The sequence below is a fragment of the Lissotriton vulgaris genome, unplaced genomic scaffold, assembly GCF_964263255.1.
Source record: "Lissotriton vulgaris unplaced genomic scaffold, aLisVul1.2 SCAFFOLD_4105, whole genome shotgun sequence".
Classification (NCBI taxonomy): domain Eukaryota; kingdom Metazoa; phylum Chordata; class Amphibia; order Caudata; family Salamandridae; genus Lissotriton; species Lissotriton vulgaris.
The window spans coordinates 30,483-48,499 of NW_028255235.1; the positions used below are offsets into that span (position 1 = coordinate 30,483).

At 50.0% G+C, this 18,017-nt stretch overlaps 1 protein-coding gene across 1 annotated transcript; it reads left to right on the forward strand.

The window, feature by feature from the left end:
* The first annotated feature begins 4,343 nt into the window (after positions 1-4,343).
* Positions 4,344-6,935, forward strand: LOC147659188 (uncharacterized). The gene has a single exon (XM_086951914.1). The coding sequence runs from the start codon at positions 4,344-4,346 to the stop codon at positions 6,933-6,935; it is 2,592 nt and encodes an 863-aa protein (XP_086808040.1).
* The last annotated feature ends 11,082 nt before the right edge of the window (positions 6,936-18,017 follow it).

Consider the following 18,017-nt stretch of genomic DNA (forward strand, 5'->3'; position numbering starts at 1 on the left):
TTCCTTGTTCTCTGTAATAGCCCTGTAGCTTTCCAGCATTTTGAAGTGATATATTTAGAGATATTTTGGATGTATATACAGTGGTATACTTGGATGGCATACTTATTTACTCCTTGAACCTGAAAGAACCTTCGGTGTCAAGTACGAGAAGTGCTCTCACGACTAAAGAAGCATTCCCTGTACGCCAAGCCTACCGACAGCTTCTTTATTGTCCCAACCACCTATTTCCTTAGCTTGGATGATGCCTTCCCCTTTGCCATTGAGGCAGTATTATCACCGAGAGATCCTTTGAATAGTGAACTTTATCCTGTGGCATTTCATTCCCCACATTCACTGACACAGAGAACTATGCTATTTATGACAATGAAGTCCTGGCGATGAAGGAGGCCTTTTCACATTGAAAGCATAATTTGCAGAGAGTTCAACACAAGATTACAGTTTGGACATTCACAAAATCTTCTTGTACCGCATGACTATGAAATATGCTAGTTCTCATCATGCCAGATGGACTGTGTTTTTTTCCGGCTTCGACTATGTCATAACTTACAGACGTGGAAATCGTCAGTAATAAGCTGATGCACCATCCCAACAAAAAGATATGAAACTAGAGACTAAACAGGCAAACCCAAATAATACTTGCTCCTCCTGACACTCCGCTAATGGCATCAGACAATTCTTTATAAAAGTACAGATAGAACTTATGACGTAGCTTGAACAATAACCAAAGAATAGATCCTGAAAAGTCTGTGTTAAAATTGGGGGTCTCTGGTTTGCGCAAGTATTCACTTGTGACAAGCAGGGACCCTCTCCTCTAAGTCAGGGCGAAGGATGACCCCTTAGAATTACCCTTGCTCACCCTCTAGGTGCGTGGCGTGAGCAGCGAAGGCTATTCTTCAGGCAATTCTGGGTTAAGCACTTGTAATCACACACACACAGTAAATGTACCAATCCCCCCACAAATGGACACCAGGCTGTGTTGTCGGTCTGCTCTCAGTATGTGGTGATCAATAATTCACTGTATGTAAACCACAAATGCAAATTCACAAATCCTTCCGCTGCTGCCAATGTCAGAAATGGGATCCCTGGCTGTGGATATGTCAAAATACGTTCTCTTTATATAAAAATATATCTGTGCAGGTAAGACTTATCACAAGACCAATATAACGACTTTAGCTTAGGCCACAAGATTGTGAACATAATGGCAATCCTCTATTTGGTCAGTTCGCTGCTTCCTTCTTAGTCTATTTTCCCTCAAAATAGTTCTCTTAGATCTTTGGTTGTCTTTACGGTCTTTTAGGATGCTTTTTCCAGGGTACTAGTTACTTGATGCCACTTTAGGACTCACAGGGCGCTTCGTAGCGTCTCGGGGCGCTCTCCCCGGTGAAATACGAGAGACCCTACCGCGGCTCACGCATCTAGCGTGAGCAGCGTACGTCGCGTACTGGGCACTTCTCAGAAGCCCGAGGCGTAGCAAGGCAAAACCCTGGTACGAGCCGTACTCAGCTTGTGCGGCTCGTACTGTAGGGGGGGGTTCAACGTACGGGGCACTTTCCAGAGTGCTAGGGCCAGACTCCGTGGGTTGTGCGCTTCGTAGCGCTCTAGTGCGCGTAGAACGGGAGAACTCCCCTCTCTCTATGGATGCTCACGCCTTTCGCGTGAGCGGGAGTACGAGGCGTACAAGGGGTAACAATACGGAGCGTACCGTTTACTCACGGCCACACGAAGCGGATGGTGCGAACGGGGAAATAAAACGTTGCGAGCCCCTAGCCTGGTGCAGGATCCTTGTGGGATGCTTGGATTCCTTCTTGGGTGGACGAGCCGTGCACGGACAGTGCGACTCGTTCCTGTAGGCGGATGTCCTCGGATCTTTACTTTTCAGCGGGTGCGTGCACACAGGCAGGCGCGGGCCACAACCTCAGTACGGACTGTACTGGGGTCTCCCGAGAGGGGAGCGGAGCGGCCTGTATGGTCTCAGGGTCGGCGAGCAGGACAGCAGGACACGTAACTACGTGCGGGCGGCTGTCTCTGCAGGGTCACCGGCCTCAGAGGAATTCCGGCGGGAGGGGGCGAGTGAGCTCTTCAGCACGCTCCAGTGGCAGGCAGGGGCAGAGGAGCAGGCGGCCTGACCCGGGGGCAGAGAGCGACTCCAAGGAGCGAGGCTCTCACGGGTAAAGGGCAGGCGAGTTCCCGAGTGCCACAGCCCTAGGAGGGGGCGATGGGGGCACAGACTCCACTCCGGCGGGAGGCACACACGGCTCGAAGTTCAAAACGAGCGAAGACACAATAAACCCACTGGTCCTGGGGTTCAGTTCAGGGGGCAAGCTCAGTCAAGCCCTTGGAGAAAGTTTCAAGCACAAGTCTGCAAAGTCTTTTTCAATAAGTCTTCTCCTCTCCTTCCTCAGCAAGGCAGACAGCAGATCAGTCCTTCCAGCTCTTCTTCTTCCTTCTAGTTGGGCAGAGGTTCGTTGTGGGAAACAGGATCTAGTTTCTTGGGAGCAGGGCTCCTATACTTATACTCAGTTTCTTTTGTTCTTACAGGCCAGGGGGGCCTCTGCATAACTTCTTTCAGTCCTGGAGCACTGTGTTGGGTAAACTTGAGTCTCTTCTTTCAGGGAGCAGGGATGGCACATCAGACGCTCCACAGGAGGTGGAGCCAACATTGTGTGGACAGGGGCAGCCAGGAGTACTTTGTTGACAGGCTTCCCCCTTCCTGGGCCAGTTGTCGGGCTGAGTCATCAGTCGCTCCCCAGGAGGTGGAGCCAGCATTGTGGTGGCAGAGCACAGCCCTATTCAGAGTCCAGGGGCACTCCCACCTCCCACTAAGGTGTAATCCTGGCATTCACCACCTGTCATCCCCCAGCCCTGTCACTCACATAACCCAGACAGTCAGATACAAATCCCAGCAGGCTCAGGGAACAAGGTAGAATGTCAAGTTTAGTATGCCTGAACTCAGAATAATAAAATACTTCTTTTAGTAAAGTTTATTTTAATATCCTGTGTTTGCAAATGCTACTTTTAGAAAGCTAGCATTTGCTTGCCTAACCATTTCAGCCCGCCTCTGCTAGGATGTGTATCTGACTGTCTGGGTTATGTGAGTGACAGGGCAGGGGGATGACAGGTGGTGAATGCCAGGATTACACCTTAGTGGGAGGTGGGAGTGCCCCTGGACTCTGAATAGGGCTGTGCTCTGCCACCACAATGCTGGCTCCACCTCCTGGGGAGCGACTGATGACTCAGCCCGACACCTGGCCCAGGAAGGGGGAAACCTGTCAACAAAGTACTCCAGGCTGTCCCTGTCCACACAATGCTGGCTCCACCTCCTGTGAAGCGTCTGATGTGCCATCCCTGCTCCCTGAAAGAAGAGACTCAAGTTTACCCAACACAGTGCTCCAGGACTGAAAGAAGTTATTCAGGGGCCCCCCTGGCCTGTAAGAACAAAATAAACTGAGTATAAGTATAGGAGCCCTGCTCCCAAGAAACTAGATCCTGTTTCCCACAACGAACCTCTGCCCAACTAGAAGGAAGAAGAAGAGCTGGAAGGACTGATCTGCTGTCTGCCTTGCTGAGGAAGGAGAGGAGAAGTTTATTGAAAAAGACTTTGCAGACTTGTGCTTGAAACTTTCTCCTAGGGCTTGACTGAGCTTACCCCCTGAACTGAACCCCAGGACCAGTGGGTTCATTGTGTCTTCGCTCGTTTTGAACTTCAAGCCGCGTGTGCCTCCCGCCGGAGTTGAGTCTGCACCCCCATCGCCCCCTCCTAGGGCTGTGGCATTCGGGAGCTCGCCTGCCCTTTACCCGTGAGAGCCTCGCTCCTTGTAGTCGCTCTCTGACCCCGGCTCAGGCCGCCTGCTCCTCTGCCCCTGCCTGCCACTGGATCGCGCTGAAGCGCTCACTCGCCCCCTCCCGCCGGAATTCCTCTGAGGGTAACCCTGCTGAGACAGCCGACCGCACATAGGTTCGAGGCATATGGGCTGCTAAATTCATATCTGTGCATAGATCGCCGCCTAGTGTTGGGTCCGGATGATTGCACATTGTTGTCCTGGAAGAGTCTTCGAAGTATCACGAGATAGGTGGCTCCTCCCCTGGACTACAGTGCGCATGGGCATCGACTCCATCCCCAGATTGTTTTTTTCCGCCATTGGGTTCGGATGTGATTTCGACGTCTCCTGTTTGGAATCGATAAAACAACTTCTTTAAGGCCAAAAGGCTTTCCTTACTTCGTCTGTATTGTTCGCGTTCGGTCTCGTGTATACTCCGGCTCGTCGAGTCGGATATCGGAGGAGTCGGGTGACTCTTCGGTCATCGAGGCCCTGTCGACGCAGCAAGACCCTGACGATTCTACAATGGAACGGAGTCCGTTCAAGTACTGCCCCGTGTGTGGTTCAAAGTACCCACACATCGACGTGCACCCTGTGTGCAACAAGTGCTTATCGCCGGACCACGACGAGGCCAGCTGTATGGCCTGTTCCAGGTTTCGATCGAAGAAGACTATCCAGCTTCGGCGCGTGGCGCGCCTCCAGGCCCAGCGATCGGCACCGGCACCGGTGGACATCTTCGACAGCCCCGACGCAGGCGAACAAGAACTTCACCTGCAGATTTCACCTCCATCGGCGGAGGTCGAGGCAGACTTCGAAGAAGACCAAGACCTCGAGGAAGACGTCGAGGAGGTAGGGGACGACGAAGAACCTTTTGGGGCCGTGGAAGATAGCTCGGAGGATGAGCTATGTCCCGAACATACAAAGGCTCAGGTCACGGGATCGCCACAAGGCCTTACCCACGACCCTACACCTCGCTCCTCGGCCCCGCCTCCTGGCCCGGCTACGGACACCTCTACGGAGCCGCCATTGCCTAAATCGAAACCGAAAGTGAAACCTTCGGGATCGACCAAATCTAAGATGGCCGACGCAGCGCCGAAACCGAAGACGCCATTGCCGGCGTCGTCGTCGGAGCACTCGAAGCCGAAGAAGGCTGTCGAACAGGCTAAGGCGCCTAAGGTGGTCAAAGAGCCAAGCTCGAAAGCAGTCGCCCAGCTCTCCACTAAGGTGGTCGAGTCGAAGTCAAAGTCGGCCGTCGAGCCGTCAGCGGTCAAGCCTACTGCATCTACAGGCAAACCAGCCGTCGAGGCCAAATCGGCAAAGGGCACCGAGCCAAAGTCTGGAGCCACAACGCCGAAGGGAAAGTCCGCCGATCCGAAGCCATCGACGTCGAAGCATGGGGCCGTGGCTGGTGGCGGACGCGCAGTTGTCGAGACTACGTCTACACCTCCAGCAAAGAACATGGATTCATCGACGCTCCGGTCTTCCCCTGCGGGTGGATCGAGGTCCTCAGTCGGGTCGACGAGACCGTCCGCCTCTTTTACAAAGCAAGTGGCAGACTCCCTCAAACGGATTCGGGAGAAAGAGCTGATGTCGGCGTCGAAGACGCCCTCGGTACCTACTCCGGTAGCGGAACCGAAGAAGACCTCCAAGCCGCTCCTCTTTACTCTACCACCCAAAGTGGTGCCAAAGGCCTTTGCACCACGGTCGGTGCCTAAGGACTCAGAAGGGGTAGGACATACTCAGCTGAGTGGCAGTTTGAGTCGACAACCCTTAATAGAGGAGCAGTCGGAACATTATATTGATGCCGACACGGGAAAATTGACGCTCTATAAGAGGAAGATTACTTCACAGCCTTTGGAGTCGTTTGTGATCCCTCTGAAAAAGAAAAGGTCAGCGCCAGAAACGCCGGAACTTGTTGAGCGCATTCCTCTGCATCCTGCAAGGAGCCCATCGCCTTCACCCACTTGCTCCGATGGAGATCTAGGTGATCAGGACGAGGAGTATACGTTTCCCGAAAACACAGACCCTGATGAGCAACAGGACTCGTGGTTAGCCTCAGGTGATCAAGGGGACCAACAAGCTGTCCATGACCCACAAGCTTTTGGCGCAAAGCCTTCTCCTACGGAGGATTCTGCGGCGTTCAATGCCTTAATTGAGAGGGCAGCTGCAAACCATAAGGTGGAAATGCATGCTGACCCGGTGGACGTTGACTTTCTATTTGACACTTTCTCTGCTGCTGAGAAAACAGTAAAAACACTTCCAATGCTTAAGGGTGTTCTTAAGCATGCCACAGACATTTTCAAGGAAACAACAAGAGCTCGGGTTGTAAACCCTAGAATAGAAAAGAAATACAGACCGGCACCTGGGGACCCAACTTACATACGGGGCCAGTTGCCTCTGGACTCTTTGGTGGTCTCTAATGCTCGCAAAAGGGCGAACTCACAAACAACTGGTGGAGCTCCTCCCCCGGACAAAGAGTCTAAAGTGCTGGAGGCATCGGGGAAAAGGGTGGCAGCGCAGGCAGCAAACATCTGGCGCATATCCAACACACAAGCTCTGCTGGCCAGATACGACAGGGCACACTATGACACCTTAGAGCAGCTTTTACAACACCTTCCAGACGAGTTTAAAGAAGGAGCTGAGATGCTTATCCAAGAAGGCAAGCTCATCTCCAACGCTGCAATTAGATGTGCGCTCGACGTTGCGGATACGGCAGCAAGAGCGATAAATACTAGTGTGATGTTACGGTGCCAAGCATGGCTCCGCATCTCAGGGTTCAAGCCAGAAATACAGACTGTTATCCTCAACCAGCCCGTTAATCCAGACAGACTGTTTGGCCCTGAGGTGGACTCCACCCTTGAAAAAATTAAAAAAGATACTGAGACGGCTAAATCCATGGGTGCACTTCAGTCTCAGCAATACAGAGGGAGCACTTTTCGTCGCTCAGGCACTCGGGGTGTTACCAGAGGACACTTGGCACAACAGGCGCAATTCAGTGAAAGTGGGGCACAATCCTCATACACCAAACAGGGTAGAGGAGGTTACAGAGGAAACAACGCCAAAGGCAGGGGCAGAGGCAACAACAGTTCCCGTTCCTCTGCCGCCAACAAACAGTGACTTCCTGTCACTGCCCCCCGACCATCCAACACCTGTCGGGGGGAGACTCCAGCAGTTCCTGCCAGTCTGGAAGTCCATCACCACAGACAGGTGGGTAAGGAAACTTATCCAGTTCGGCTATTGTTTGGAGTTAACGTCCACTCCACCCAACATACCCCCAAGACAACGTCCTATGTCGGCAGAGCACTTGCACTTATTGCAGCAAGAGGTTCTTGTGATGCTGCAAAAAGGCGCAATAGAGCTCGTGCCACTGGAGGAACAAGGCACAGGGGTTTACTCCCTGTACTTCTTAATCCCAAAGAAGGACGGCTCACTCAGACCCATTCTGGACCTACGCCATCAACATGTATATTCTTTCAGAACATTTCCACATGTTAACTCTGCAGCAAGTTCTTCCACTGTTACACCAGGGAGACTTTCTCGCAACCTTGGACCTCAAGGATGCTTATTTTCACGTACCACTCCATCCATCCCACAAAAAATACCTCCGGTTCACCATTCTCAACAGGCATTACCAGTTCAGGGTCCTACCCTTCGGTGTGACCACTGCTCCCAGAGTGTTCACAAAGTGTCTGGCAACGGTGGCGGCGCACCTCAGAAGACAGAACATTCATGTCTACCCTTACCTAGACGACTGGCTCGTTCAAGCCAAGTCGGCACAGCAGTGCGCCGCAGACATGTCCCGCACTATTCACCTTTTTCACAGTCTGGGGTTTTCGCTCAACTATCCAAAGTCGCAACTTCAGCCAGCCCATGTGCGGCAGTATTTGGGCGCGACTATAAATACTCTGGCTGCTACAGCTCAGCCGAACACAGCGAGGATCAACAACATCCAGTCGCTGATACAGAGGTTCAGACCGCAGCACTCACTCCCTGCGAGAGTGTTTATGCAGTTGATAGGCATGATGGCCTCCTGCATCTTCATAGTCCCGCACGCGAGGTTGCATATGCGTCCGCTCCAGGAATGCTTGGCACGATAGTGGACTCAGGCTCAAGGGCAGTTGAAAGACCTAGTGTTGGTGACGGGTCGGGCATACAACTCTCTGCATTGGTGGACTCCACACAACCTTTGCAAGGGCCGACCGTTCCAGGAGCCTGTGCCACAAATTATCCTGATGACGGACGCATCTCTCCAGGGCTGGGGAGCGCATGTACTCCACTACACAGTGCAGGGGCTATGGTCGACACAGCAGAAGAAGATGCACATCAATTACTTAGAACTGATGGCAATCTTCATGGCACTGAAGTCCTTCAAAGTACATCTGTGCAACAAGGTCGTGTTGATCCGGACGGACAACATGACGGCAATGTACTATATCCAAAAGCAGGGAGGCACACACTCTCCACAGTTGTCTCATCTGGCTCAGGGCATGTGGAAGTGGGCCATTCAGAGGAACATCTTCCTCATGGCGGAACACCTCCCGGGCGTGGACAATCAGATTGCGGATCTGCTCAGCAGGTACAGCCACCAAATGCACAAGTGGGAGCTACATCCATCAGTACTCCACCCGTACTTCCAGCAGTGGGGTCATCCAGAGATAGACCTGTTTGCCACAAGGGAGAACACAAAATGCCCAAGCTTCGCCGCCAGGTTCCCACATCCACAGTCGCAGGGCAATGCGATATGGATGAACTGGTCAGGCAAATTTGCGTACGCTTTTCCCCCAGCACCTCTCATACCGCTGGTGGCACGGAAGCTGCTGCAACACTCGATGACACTCATCCTGGTTGCTCCAACGTGGGCACGCCAGCCATGGTACACCACGTTTCTGGAACTCTCCGTGGTACCGCATCAAAGGCTGCGCCTCACACCCAAGCTCTTGACGCAGAACCATGGCGACATTCAGCACCCAGATCCGCAACAGCTGAACCTAGCGATCTGGCTCCTGAGGTCTTAGAGTTTGGCTACCTTGATTTGCCCCCGGAATGCATGGACATCATCCGGGAGGCGAGAAGGCCAACAACCAGAGCTTGCTATGCAGCAAAATGGAAGCGGTTTGTCATTTACTGTACAGAACATCATATCAACCCGCTAGATGCATCCATTCCAAATATCATCTGCTATTTGTTACATCTTTACAAATGTAATCTGGCGTATGCTTCCATTCGGATACACTTATCCGCCATAGCGGCTTATCTCCAAAACAGGCAGCACCTCTCAGTTTTCAGGGTACCTGCCATCAAAGCATTCCTGGAAGGGCTGAAACGAGTCATCCCCCCAGGTCCCCACCAGCTCCTGTGTGGAACCTCAATGTAGTCCTCACCAGGTTAATGGGACCACCGTTTGAGCCTCTACACTCCTGCGAGATTCAGTTCTTGACATGGAAAGTGGCTTTTCTCATTGCCATCACGTCGCTACGGCATGTTAGTGAGCTACAATCGCTCACAATACAAGAGCCATTTATTCAAATTCATCCTAACAGGGTAGTGCTGCGCACTAACCCTAAGTTTCTCCCTAAGGTGGTGTCGCAGTTTCATGTCAATCAAACCATTGAACTACCCACATTCTTTCAAAACCCTGAAACAGTAGCAGAAGGAATGCTCCACACGCTTGATGTCAAACGAGCATTACTGTACTACATTGACAGGACAAAAAGCTTTAGGAAGACACAACAGCTATTTGTTGCCTTCTCAGCCCAGCACAAAGGCAACCCCATTTCCAAGGCAGGAATAGCCAGGTGGATCGTTAAGTGTATTCAGATTTGCTACCACAAGGCAAAGCGCACTTTAACGGTCCCCCCCAGGGCCCACTCTACATGCAAGTTAGGGGCCTCCATGGCTTTCCTAGGTAATATTCCTTTGGAAGATATTTGTAGAGCAGCCACGTGGATTACACCACACACCTTTACTAAACACTACTGTGTAGATGTGCATTCCAAACAGCAGGCAGCTGTAGGTCAGGCTGTTCTTAAAACTCTTTTTCAAACTTCTGCAGCTGGCACGGGCGGCCGCCGTTAATGGAGGGACTGCTATGTATTCTATGCACAGATATGAATTTAGCAGCCCACATGCCTCGAACTGAATATGCTACTTACCAGTATGCATCTGTTCTTGGCATGTAGGGCTGCTAACATTCATATCGCCCCCCCTCCTCCCCGGCGCCCGTAGCGGCTGCAGGTAATTTCTTGCATTCAATCATTAGCATGGACATCATTTACACTATTTCACTCCATCTCTACACAATGGCTAAAAACAATCTGGGGATGGAGTCGATGCCCATGCGCACTGTAGTCCAGGGGAGGAGCCACCTATCTCGTGATACTTCGAAGACTCTTCCAGGACAACAATGTGCAATCATCCGGACCCAACACTAGGCGGCGATCTATGCACAGATATGAATGTTAGCAGCCCTACATGCCAAGAACAGATGCATACTGGTAAGTAGCATATTCATTACGTGTCCTGCTGTCCTGCTCGCCGACCCTGAGACCTTACAGGCCACGCCGCCCCCCTCTCGGGAGACCCCAGTACAGTCCGTACTGAGGTCGTGGGCCGCGCCTGCCTGTGTGCACGCACCCGCTGAAAAGTAAAGATCCGAGGACACCCGCCTACAGGAATGAGTCGCACTGTCCGTGCACGGCTCGTCCACCCAAGAAGGAATCCAAGCATCTCTCAAGGATCCTGCACCGGCTCGGGCCCGCAACGTTTTATTTCCCCGTTCCCACCATCCGCTTTGTGTGGCCGTGAGTAAACTGTACGCTCCGTATTGTTACCCCTTGTACGCCTCGTACTCCCGCTCACGCGAAAGGCGTGAGCATCCAATAGAGAGAGGGGAGTTCTCCCGTTCTACGCGCACTAGAGCGCTACGAAGCGCACAACCCACGGAGTCTGGCCCTAGCACTCTGCAAAGTGCCCCGTACGTTGAAACCCCCCGCAGTACGAGCCGCACAAGTTGAGTACGGCTCGTACCAGGGTTTTGCCTTGCTACGCCTCGGGCTTCTGAGAAGTGCGCAGTATGCGACGTACGCTGCTCATGCTAGATGCGTGAGCCGCGGTAGGGTCTCTTGTATTTCACTGGGGGAAGCGCCCCGAGGCGCTACGAAGCGCCCTGTGAGTCCTAAAGTGGCATCAAGTAACTAGTACCCTAGGAAAAGCATCCTAAAAGACCGTAAAGACAACCAAAGATCTAAGAGAACTATTTTGAGGGAAAATAGACTAAGAAGGAAGCAGCGAACTGACCAAATAGAGGATTGCCATTATTTTCACAATCTTGTGGCCTAAGCTAAAGTCGTTAAATTGGTCTTGTGATAAGTCTTACCTGCACAGATATATTTTTATATAAGGAGAACGTATTTTGACATATCCATAGCCAGGGATCCCATTTCTAACAGTCTGTTGTATAAAAATTACTCTATATCTACTCAGCAAAGTCTTTAGGCTAAATGTCTCAGGTGATACCATGGCTTTCCACAGTAGGCCACCCAGGCCAGCAACAAATGATAGAACTAATTTCAAGAGTTTTTGGTGGCTTGGCATAAGGGCTATTGTCAGGGTCTATGTAAACAGAGGTTCTATTTGTGCAGAAGCCAAAGTGTCACACAGACCTGCACCTGGAGTTCTGCAGCCACTACCCACACTCTGATATCTGTGGAATATGATATCCATCACAAAGCCTATACAACTATCTTGGTTGTCATAGACTACTTCACTAAGAAGGGTATTTCATTCCATGGAAAAAATTCCCTTTTGTCGTGGAACTTCTGAAGTGTTCATCGTTCCCCTCTTTTTTTTTTTGCATGATCTGCCTGAAGTAATCATCACAGACAGATGAGCATAGTTACATCACTTTTCAGGCAGAATTAATGAAATGAATATGTACCAAGAACTTCAGATCTCTGAGTTACCTACCACAATCTGATGATCGGGTGGAATCGTTAAACCAATCATTTGACCAATACGTACACAATTGTTTCTGACAGGCCATCCTAGTGCATGGTACCAATGGTTTGCATTAACTGAATTAGCATACAACAATTCCTTACATTCATCTTTGGGGAGCTCACCATTTTACTGTTCAACCATTAAACACAGGACCCCATAGTGTCCCCGAAAGAATGTTTGGGTTTGGGGGTATGGTACTACCATGATTCAGGCAAGATAACAGACCTGCTGAAGGTCCTGGAAAATGGACATTATGGCAGATGAGAAGCGGACACTAGACTGTTATTGACTCTCTTGCACTCACTGTCTGAGTTGGGGTCATATCCGGGTCATGGAAGGTAGATCCCTATTTGGTCCTCATAGGAACTCATTCCTGTACCTGCCAACGCGTTGCACTGCCTTTGCTGATTCTTACTTAGTTTGCTCATTTTTGGTGTTCCTTGACTGTTTGTTATTTTTCCCTTTATAGTTCTTGTTATATTTCCTTTACAGTTCCTTTAGTCATATCCTCTCCTTGTATTATTGGTTGTGCGATCTCTTGTCTCATTTCTTGAGTAGTCATACCTATGTGTTCAGCAGTGTCCAGAGCTGGATTCCTGCTTGGCTCTCAGTTGGTCTTTGCACCATCCACAGCTGGAACTGGTATACCTTTGTCCCATTTATGATTTATTCTTATCAAACAGTTGGTATGTTATACTTACCGTATGCCTTGTGTTGGAAAGTGGGTTATTGGTAGGGGCAAATGTAGGTCTGCCACTGGCAATTCGGCCACTAACACATGATAGGACTCAGCATAGGTCTTAGAAAATAAATCCTATGCACAACCCTTTGTAACGGGGCTGCGAGCAGACAGGCTTAACTTCAAAGACAGGTATGTAAAGCATTTAAAAACACAATTTCACTAAATAATTAAGACACTACACAAAATAAAAATCCCACACCAATTTATAAAAATAGGTAATATTTTTATCTATTACATGACACCAAAATAAAAAGACATCCACTGTAGGGAACCAGAGATAAGAATTTTAAAAGATTAGTCACTTTCTAGTGCTTAGAAACCAACAGTGCCCCTTTTAGTCATTTCATTTTCTCTGTCAGGGACACACCTTTATAAATGGTTCTGAATACTTTTTTCAGCACTGTGGTGAGCTACCTCCTTCAGCAAGCGGGGTCCAGTTAGAACACCTTCCTGGAGTTCTGCTTGCGGGTCCCAAAGTATCCAACACCCAATCCAAGGTTCTGGAATCTCCAAGAGGGCCCTTAAAAGTGTGAAACTTCAATTCCGCAATCCACTTGAACAAAACCCTTACAAATCCACTGGTACTCCAGGCTTTGAATTCTTTGTGGGGCTGTCCAAGTGAGCTTTGTTAACCTGTAGCTTGCAGGGAGTCCACTGAGTCCTTTTGCAGCAAGGTAATCCACATGACTGCTGTTTCACTTGATGCAGTCTTCAGAGGTCAGGCCTTAGAGTTCCTTGCACAGCAAAATCTTTTCAGCAGGGCACTTCTTGCTCCAGTAAGTTTCAAGCAGCAGATCTGAAGGGCTCTGCCCCTCTCAGATACTTATTCAAAATTCTCTGGGTCAAGCACCAGGTCACTTCTGACCAATGAGAGCAGGGCAACTCCTCATAGTTATAACCACATCCTGTAGAGTGTGGCATTATTTTATCCCAGAGTGCATCATTCTTCCAAATCCATAATGGCTGATTTTCCAGCAAGGAGGTAAGAGCTGGCTAAACACACCCCCTGGGATGGCTTATTTCCATGGACTCACCCCCTACCATCTGCACATACCTTCCTTAAGCCTAGCCCTGACTCTGGGTCAAGAGTGTCAGAGTGAGACTGAAACCCAGGCCTCCCCTCTGCCTTTGAAGAACATAGTTTACGATGCCACCTCCTGGCCTGGCATTCCTATAGACCAGCACACTGCCCTCCCAGCAGCCTGGCTAATCCACTTAACTCTGACCAATCAAGGCAGACCACTGAAAGGCTGAATTTGGACTTACAAACAAGAAAGTCTTATAACGTCTTGTATACACACTTTAGGAGAAATTCAACAATATAATAATGTTGGATTTACTACTACCATTCTGGGAAGTTTTTGAATGGTCCAGCTTGTCCTCTCCTATCAATATTTATTAATCAATAACTTCCTACCATGTTAACCTATGGGCCATGGGGTTTGCAATGGGTAAAATGACTTGGGCCACTTTTCTAGCACCAGGGCTTATAAAACCATATATTATAAGTATTTCCCTAATTTCTAGAGGACCCACACTCCCTGTGCAACTAGGGGAGACTTCAAAGGTTCTGAATCTGCAGAAATATTGGAGATCTTCCATACCCAGTTCTTCTAACATCAAAGTCGAATTTGAGCAGCTCTTTAATACAATGTGGGGAGTGAAATGTAAAATTTCACTTTACCCAGGCATATAACAACTCATTTTATAAGGGCGCACCTTATAGATAACTGACCCCCCGACCCCTGGGATACCTTGGGGTGACCCTGGCGGTCCCTAATATGCAAAAACATGGTAGGTTTTTCATTTTTAAGGGCCCCTACTCCCAAAGTCGAGTTTGGGCACAATTTAAGGTTTAAAAGCTGTCCTGGCAACCAGTGCTGCTTTTAAACTGACCTCAGGCTTCAGCACTGCACACATGCTAGTGCAGAAAATCTGCTGGCCTCTAAACTGCCATGCCCCAGGATACTGGAGACTTCTAGGTAATTTCAATCCCCTGCCCTATCACATACTAGGGGCTTATGGGGTAGGTCATGACAATTACAGGGGGTACCCCACCATACCATAGTGTACTCTAGTGTATGTTGGGTGTCTTAACTGTATTCTAATGTGTTCCTTTTAGCTTGGCACTGGCCCTAGGCTTGGCTAAACAGAGCCCAGGGTCAGTCAGAGTCAGTTACCACCAGTTCCAGTCAGCAAAAAGTTGGGGGTGTCCAGAGCATAGGATGACTTTGCAACAGAGCCCCCCCCCCCCCCCCAAACGAAAGGTGATGGGTTACTAACCTAAACCCTGGTAGTCCTCATTGGCTAAGTGAAAAACCTGGAAAGTCCATATGCATTGGCATGGGCAACCCCAGGTCTGTGTTCCACTGTAAAGTCCATTCCCTGTAGGGAAATGGACCACCTTAACAGCTTGGGATTCTCCCCTCTGATCTGCATGAGCCATCTGAGAGGCCTGTGGTCAGTTTGAACACGAAAGTGTGTCCCAAACAAATATGGCCTCATCTTTTTCAGTTACCACACCACATCAAAAGCCTCTCTCTCGTGGCACTCCACCACTGCTCTCTGGGAAGAAGCCTCATGCTAATAAAGGCAACTGGCTGATCAAGGCCCCCTTTATTTAGCTGTGACAAAACTGCCCCAATCCCTTGCTCTGAAGCATCAGTCTGAACTACAAATTCCTTTGTGTAGTCAGGGGCCAGTAACACTGGTGCTGAACTCATAGCAGCTTTCAGAGTGTCAAAAGCCTTCTGACACTCTAGGGTCCAAATCACCTTTTGGGGCCTCTTTTTAGAATTCAGTTCTGTTAGGGGCCCCACAATGGTCCCATAATTTTGAACACACCTTATATAGTACCCTGTCAGTCCAATGAATGCCCTGACCTGAGTCTGGGTAACAGGAGCTGTCCAATCCAAAATAAATTGGATTTTAGCTTAGGGAGGCTGTACATGGCCCCACCTACCAGGAGGCCCAGGTACACCACAGAACTCTACCCTATTTGGCACTTGCTTGCCTTAATAGTCAGGCCTGTCTGCTGCTTGGCCTGAAGTACTTCCTTTAGGTGGTTTAAGTGATGCCCCCAGGTAGAACTGTATACAGCTATATCATCCAGATAGGCTGCACTGAACTGTTCCAACCCAGACAAGAACCTGCTCACCAACCTTTGGAAGGTGGCAGGCGCATTCTTTAACCCAAAGGGCATTACCTTGAACTGATAATGGCCCTCTGGTGTGGAGAATGTTGACCTCTCATTTACTCCATCAGTGAGGGCAATCTGCCAGTAACCTGAAGTCAAATCAAAAGTACTCAGGTACTTAGCAGCCCCTAACCTATCAATGAGCTCATCAGCTCTAGTTATAGGGTGAGCATCAGTCTTTGTGACTGCATTCAAACCTCTGTAGTCCACACAGAACCTTAACTCCTTGGGTCCCCCCTGAGGATTAGGTTTAGGTACCAGCACCACTGGACTGGCCCATGGACTCTCAGACGGTTCAATTACCCCCAGCTCCAGCATCTGAGCAACCTCAGCTTTAGTGCTGGCTCTGACGTGGTCAGACGACCTATACAGTTTGTTTTTGACAGGTCGCCTGTCACCAGTGTCAATGTGGTGCACACACCACTCAGTGATGCCTGGGGTCAAAGAGAACAGGCCAGCAAACTGTTCCAGCACCTGCTTACAGTCTCTGTGCTCCTGTTCGGTCAATTTGGGAGAGAGCATAACTCCCTCCACTGACTCATCTTGCACATTAGTGGAGAGGAGGTCAGGCACAGGCTCAGTTTCCTCCTCCACACCCTCATCAGTGACCAGTAACATGGTCATGTCTGCCCTGTCATGGTGGGGTTTCAATCTATTCACATGCAGGACCCTGTGAGGGTTCCTGGGGGTGCCAAGGTCAACCAAATAGGTAACCTCACCCTTCTTTTCTAAGATTGAATAGGGCCCACTCCACTTGTCATGGAGGGCCCTGGGAGCCACAGGCTCCAACACTCACACCAACTGTCCTGGAGTATACTCGGGCATAGTAGCCTTTTGATCATACCAGTGCTTCATGAGCTCCTGGCTGGCCTCCAGTTTCCTGTCCGCCTTGTACATGTACTCCGCCATTCTAGATCTCAGGCCTAGCACGTAATCAAGCACATTGTCCTACGCTTCTTTAAGAGGCTTCCCTAAAGACTCTCTTAGCAGGCTCAATGGCCCCCTCACAGGGTGTCCAAACACCAGTTCAAAGGACTGAAACCAACCCCTTTCTCTGGCACCTCCCTGAAGGCAAACAGTAAGCATGGGAGGAGAACATCCCATCTCCTCCTGAGTTTCTCTGACAACCCATTTATCATGCCCTTCAGGGGTTTGTTGAATCTCTCAACAAGACCATTTCCTTGTGGGTGATAGGGGGTGGTGAACTTGTAGTTGACACCACACTCATCCCACATAGCAGTCAGATAGCTGGACAGGAAGTTCGTGCCCCTATCTGACACCACCTCTTTTGGAAAACCCACTCTGGTGAACACACCAAGCAGTGCTCTAGCCACTGCAGAAGCATCAATGGTTCTAAGAGGTATGGTTTCAGGGTATCTAGTAACATGGTCAACTATCACTAAGATATACCTATTCCCTGATACAGTAGGTGGGTCCAGGGGACCAACAATGCCCATCCCCACCCTTTCAAAAGGAACCCCAACCACTGGCAGTGGTATTAGGGGAGCCTTTGTCTTGCCCCCTGCCTTGCCACTGGCCTGACAGGTGGTACAGGAGCTGCAAAACTCCTTTACCTTTTCAGACATAAGGGGCCAGTAGAAAAAGGTTCACCAACCGGTTCCATGTCTTTGTCTGTCCCAAATGTCCTACCAAGGAAGTTATCGTGACTCAAAGTCAGGATGAACTCTCTGTACTTCTGGGGCACCACCAACCTCCTGGTGGCCCCCTCCTTGAGGTTTCTGGCCTCAGTATAAAGCAGTCTTATCTTCCCAGTAGAGTGTGTGAAACCCACTGTCATCCCCCTCCTCTTGCTTAGAAGCAATCCACCTCAAGCTCTCAAGGGTGGGACAGTCACGCTGCCCCTGACTGAAGTCCTCTCGGGAGGGTCCACCTGCTCCTGTCAGTTCTGCCAAATCTGACAGCTCTGGCAGGGATGGAGTCCCTCCCTCAGAGGCCAGATCCTCCCCATCAGGGTTAGATTCTGCCTGCACCTCTGGAGTTCCCTGGGCTGGCTCGACAGGCCCAGTGCCCTTGTCCTTGGGTGCTTGGCCCCTTGTTCCAGGGTCCAAGTGTCCAGCCCCTCCCTTCTGGCTAGTCCGTGACCTAGTCACAACACATACCCACTCGGGGAGCTCCACTATTTTCATATGGAGTCCTCTCGCCACCTCTGACCACGCAGAGGCTTCAAGATCATTACCCAGTAAACACTGGACTTAGGAGCACCCTTTTTTTTTTTTTTTTTTTTATAAATTTTTTATTGAAC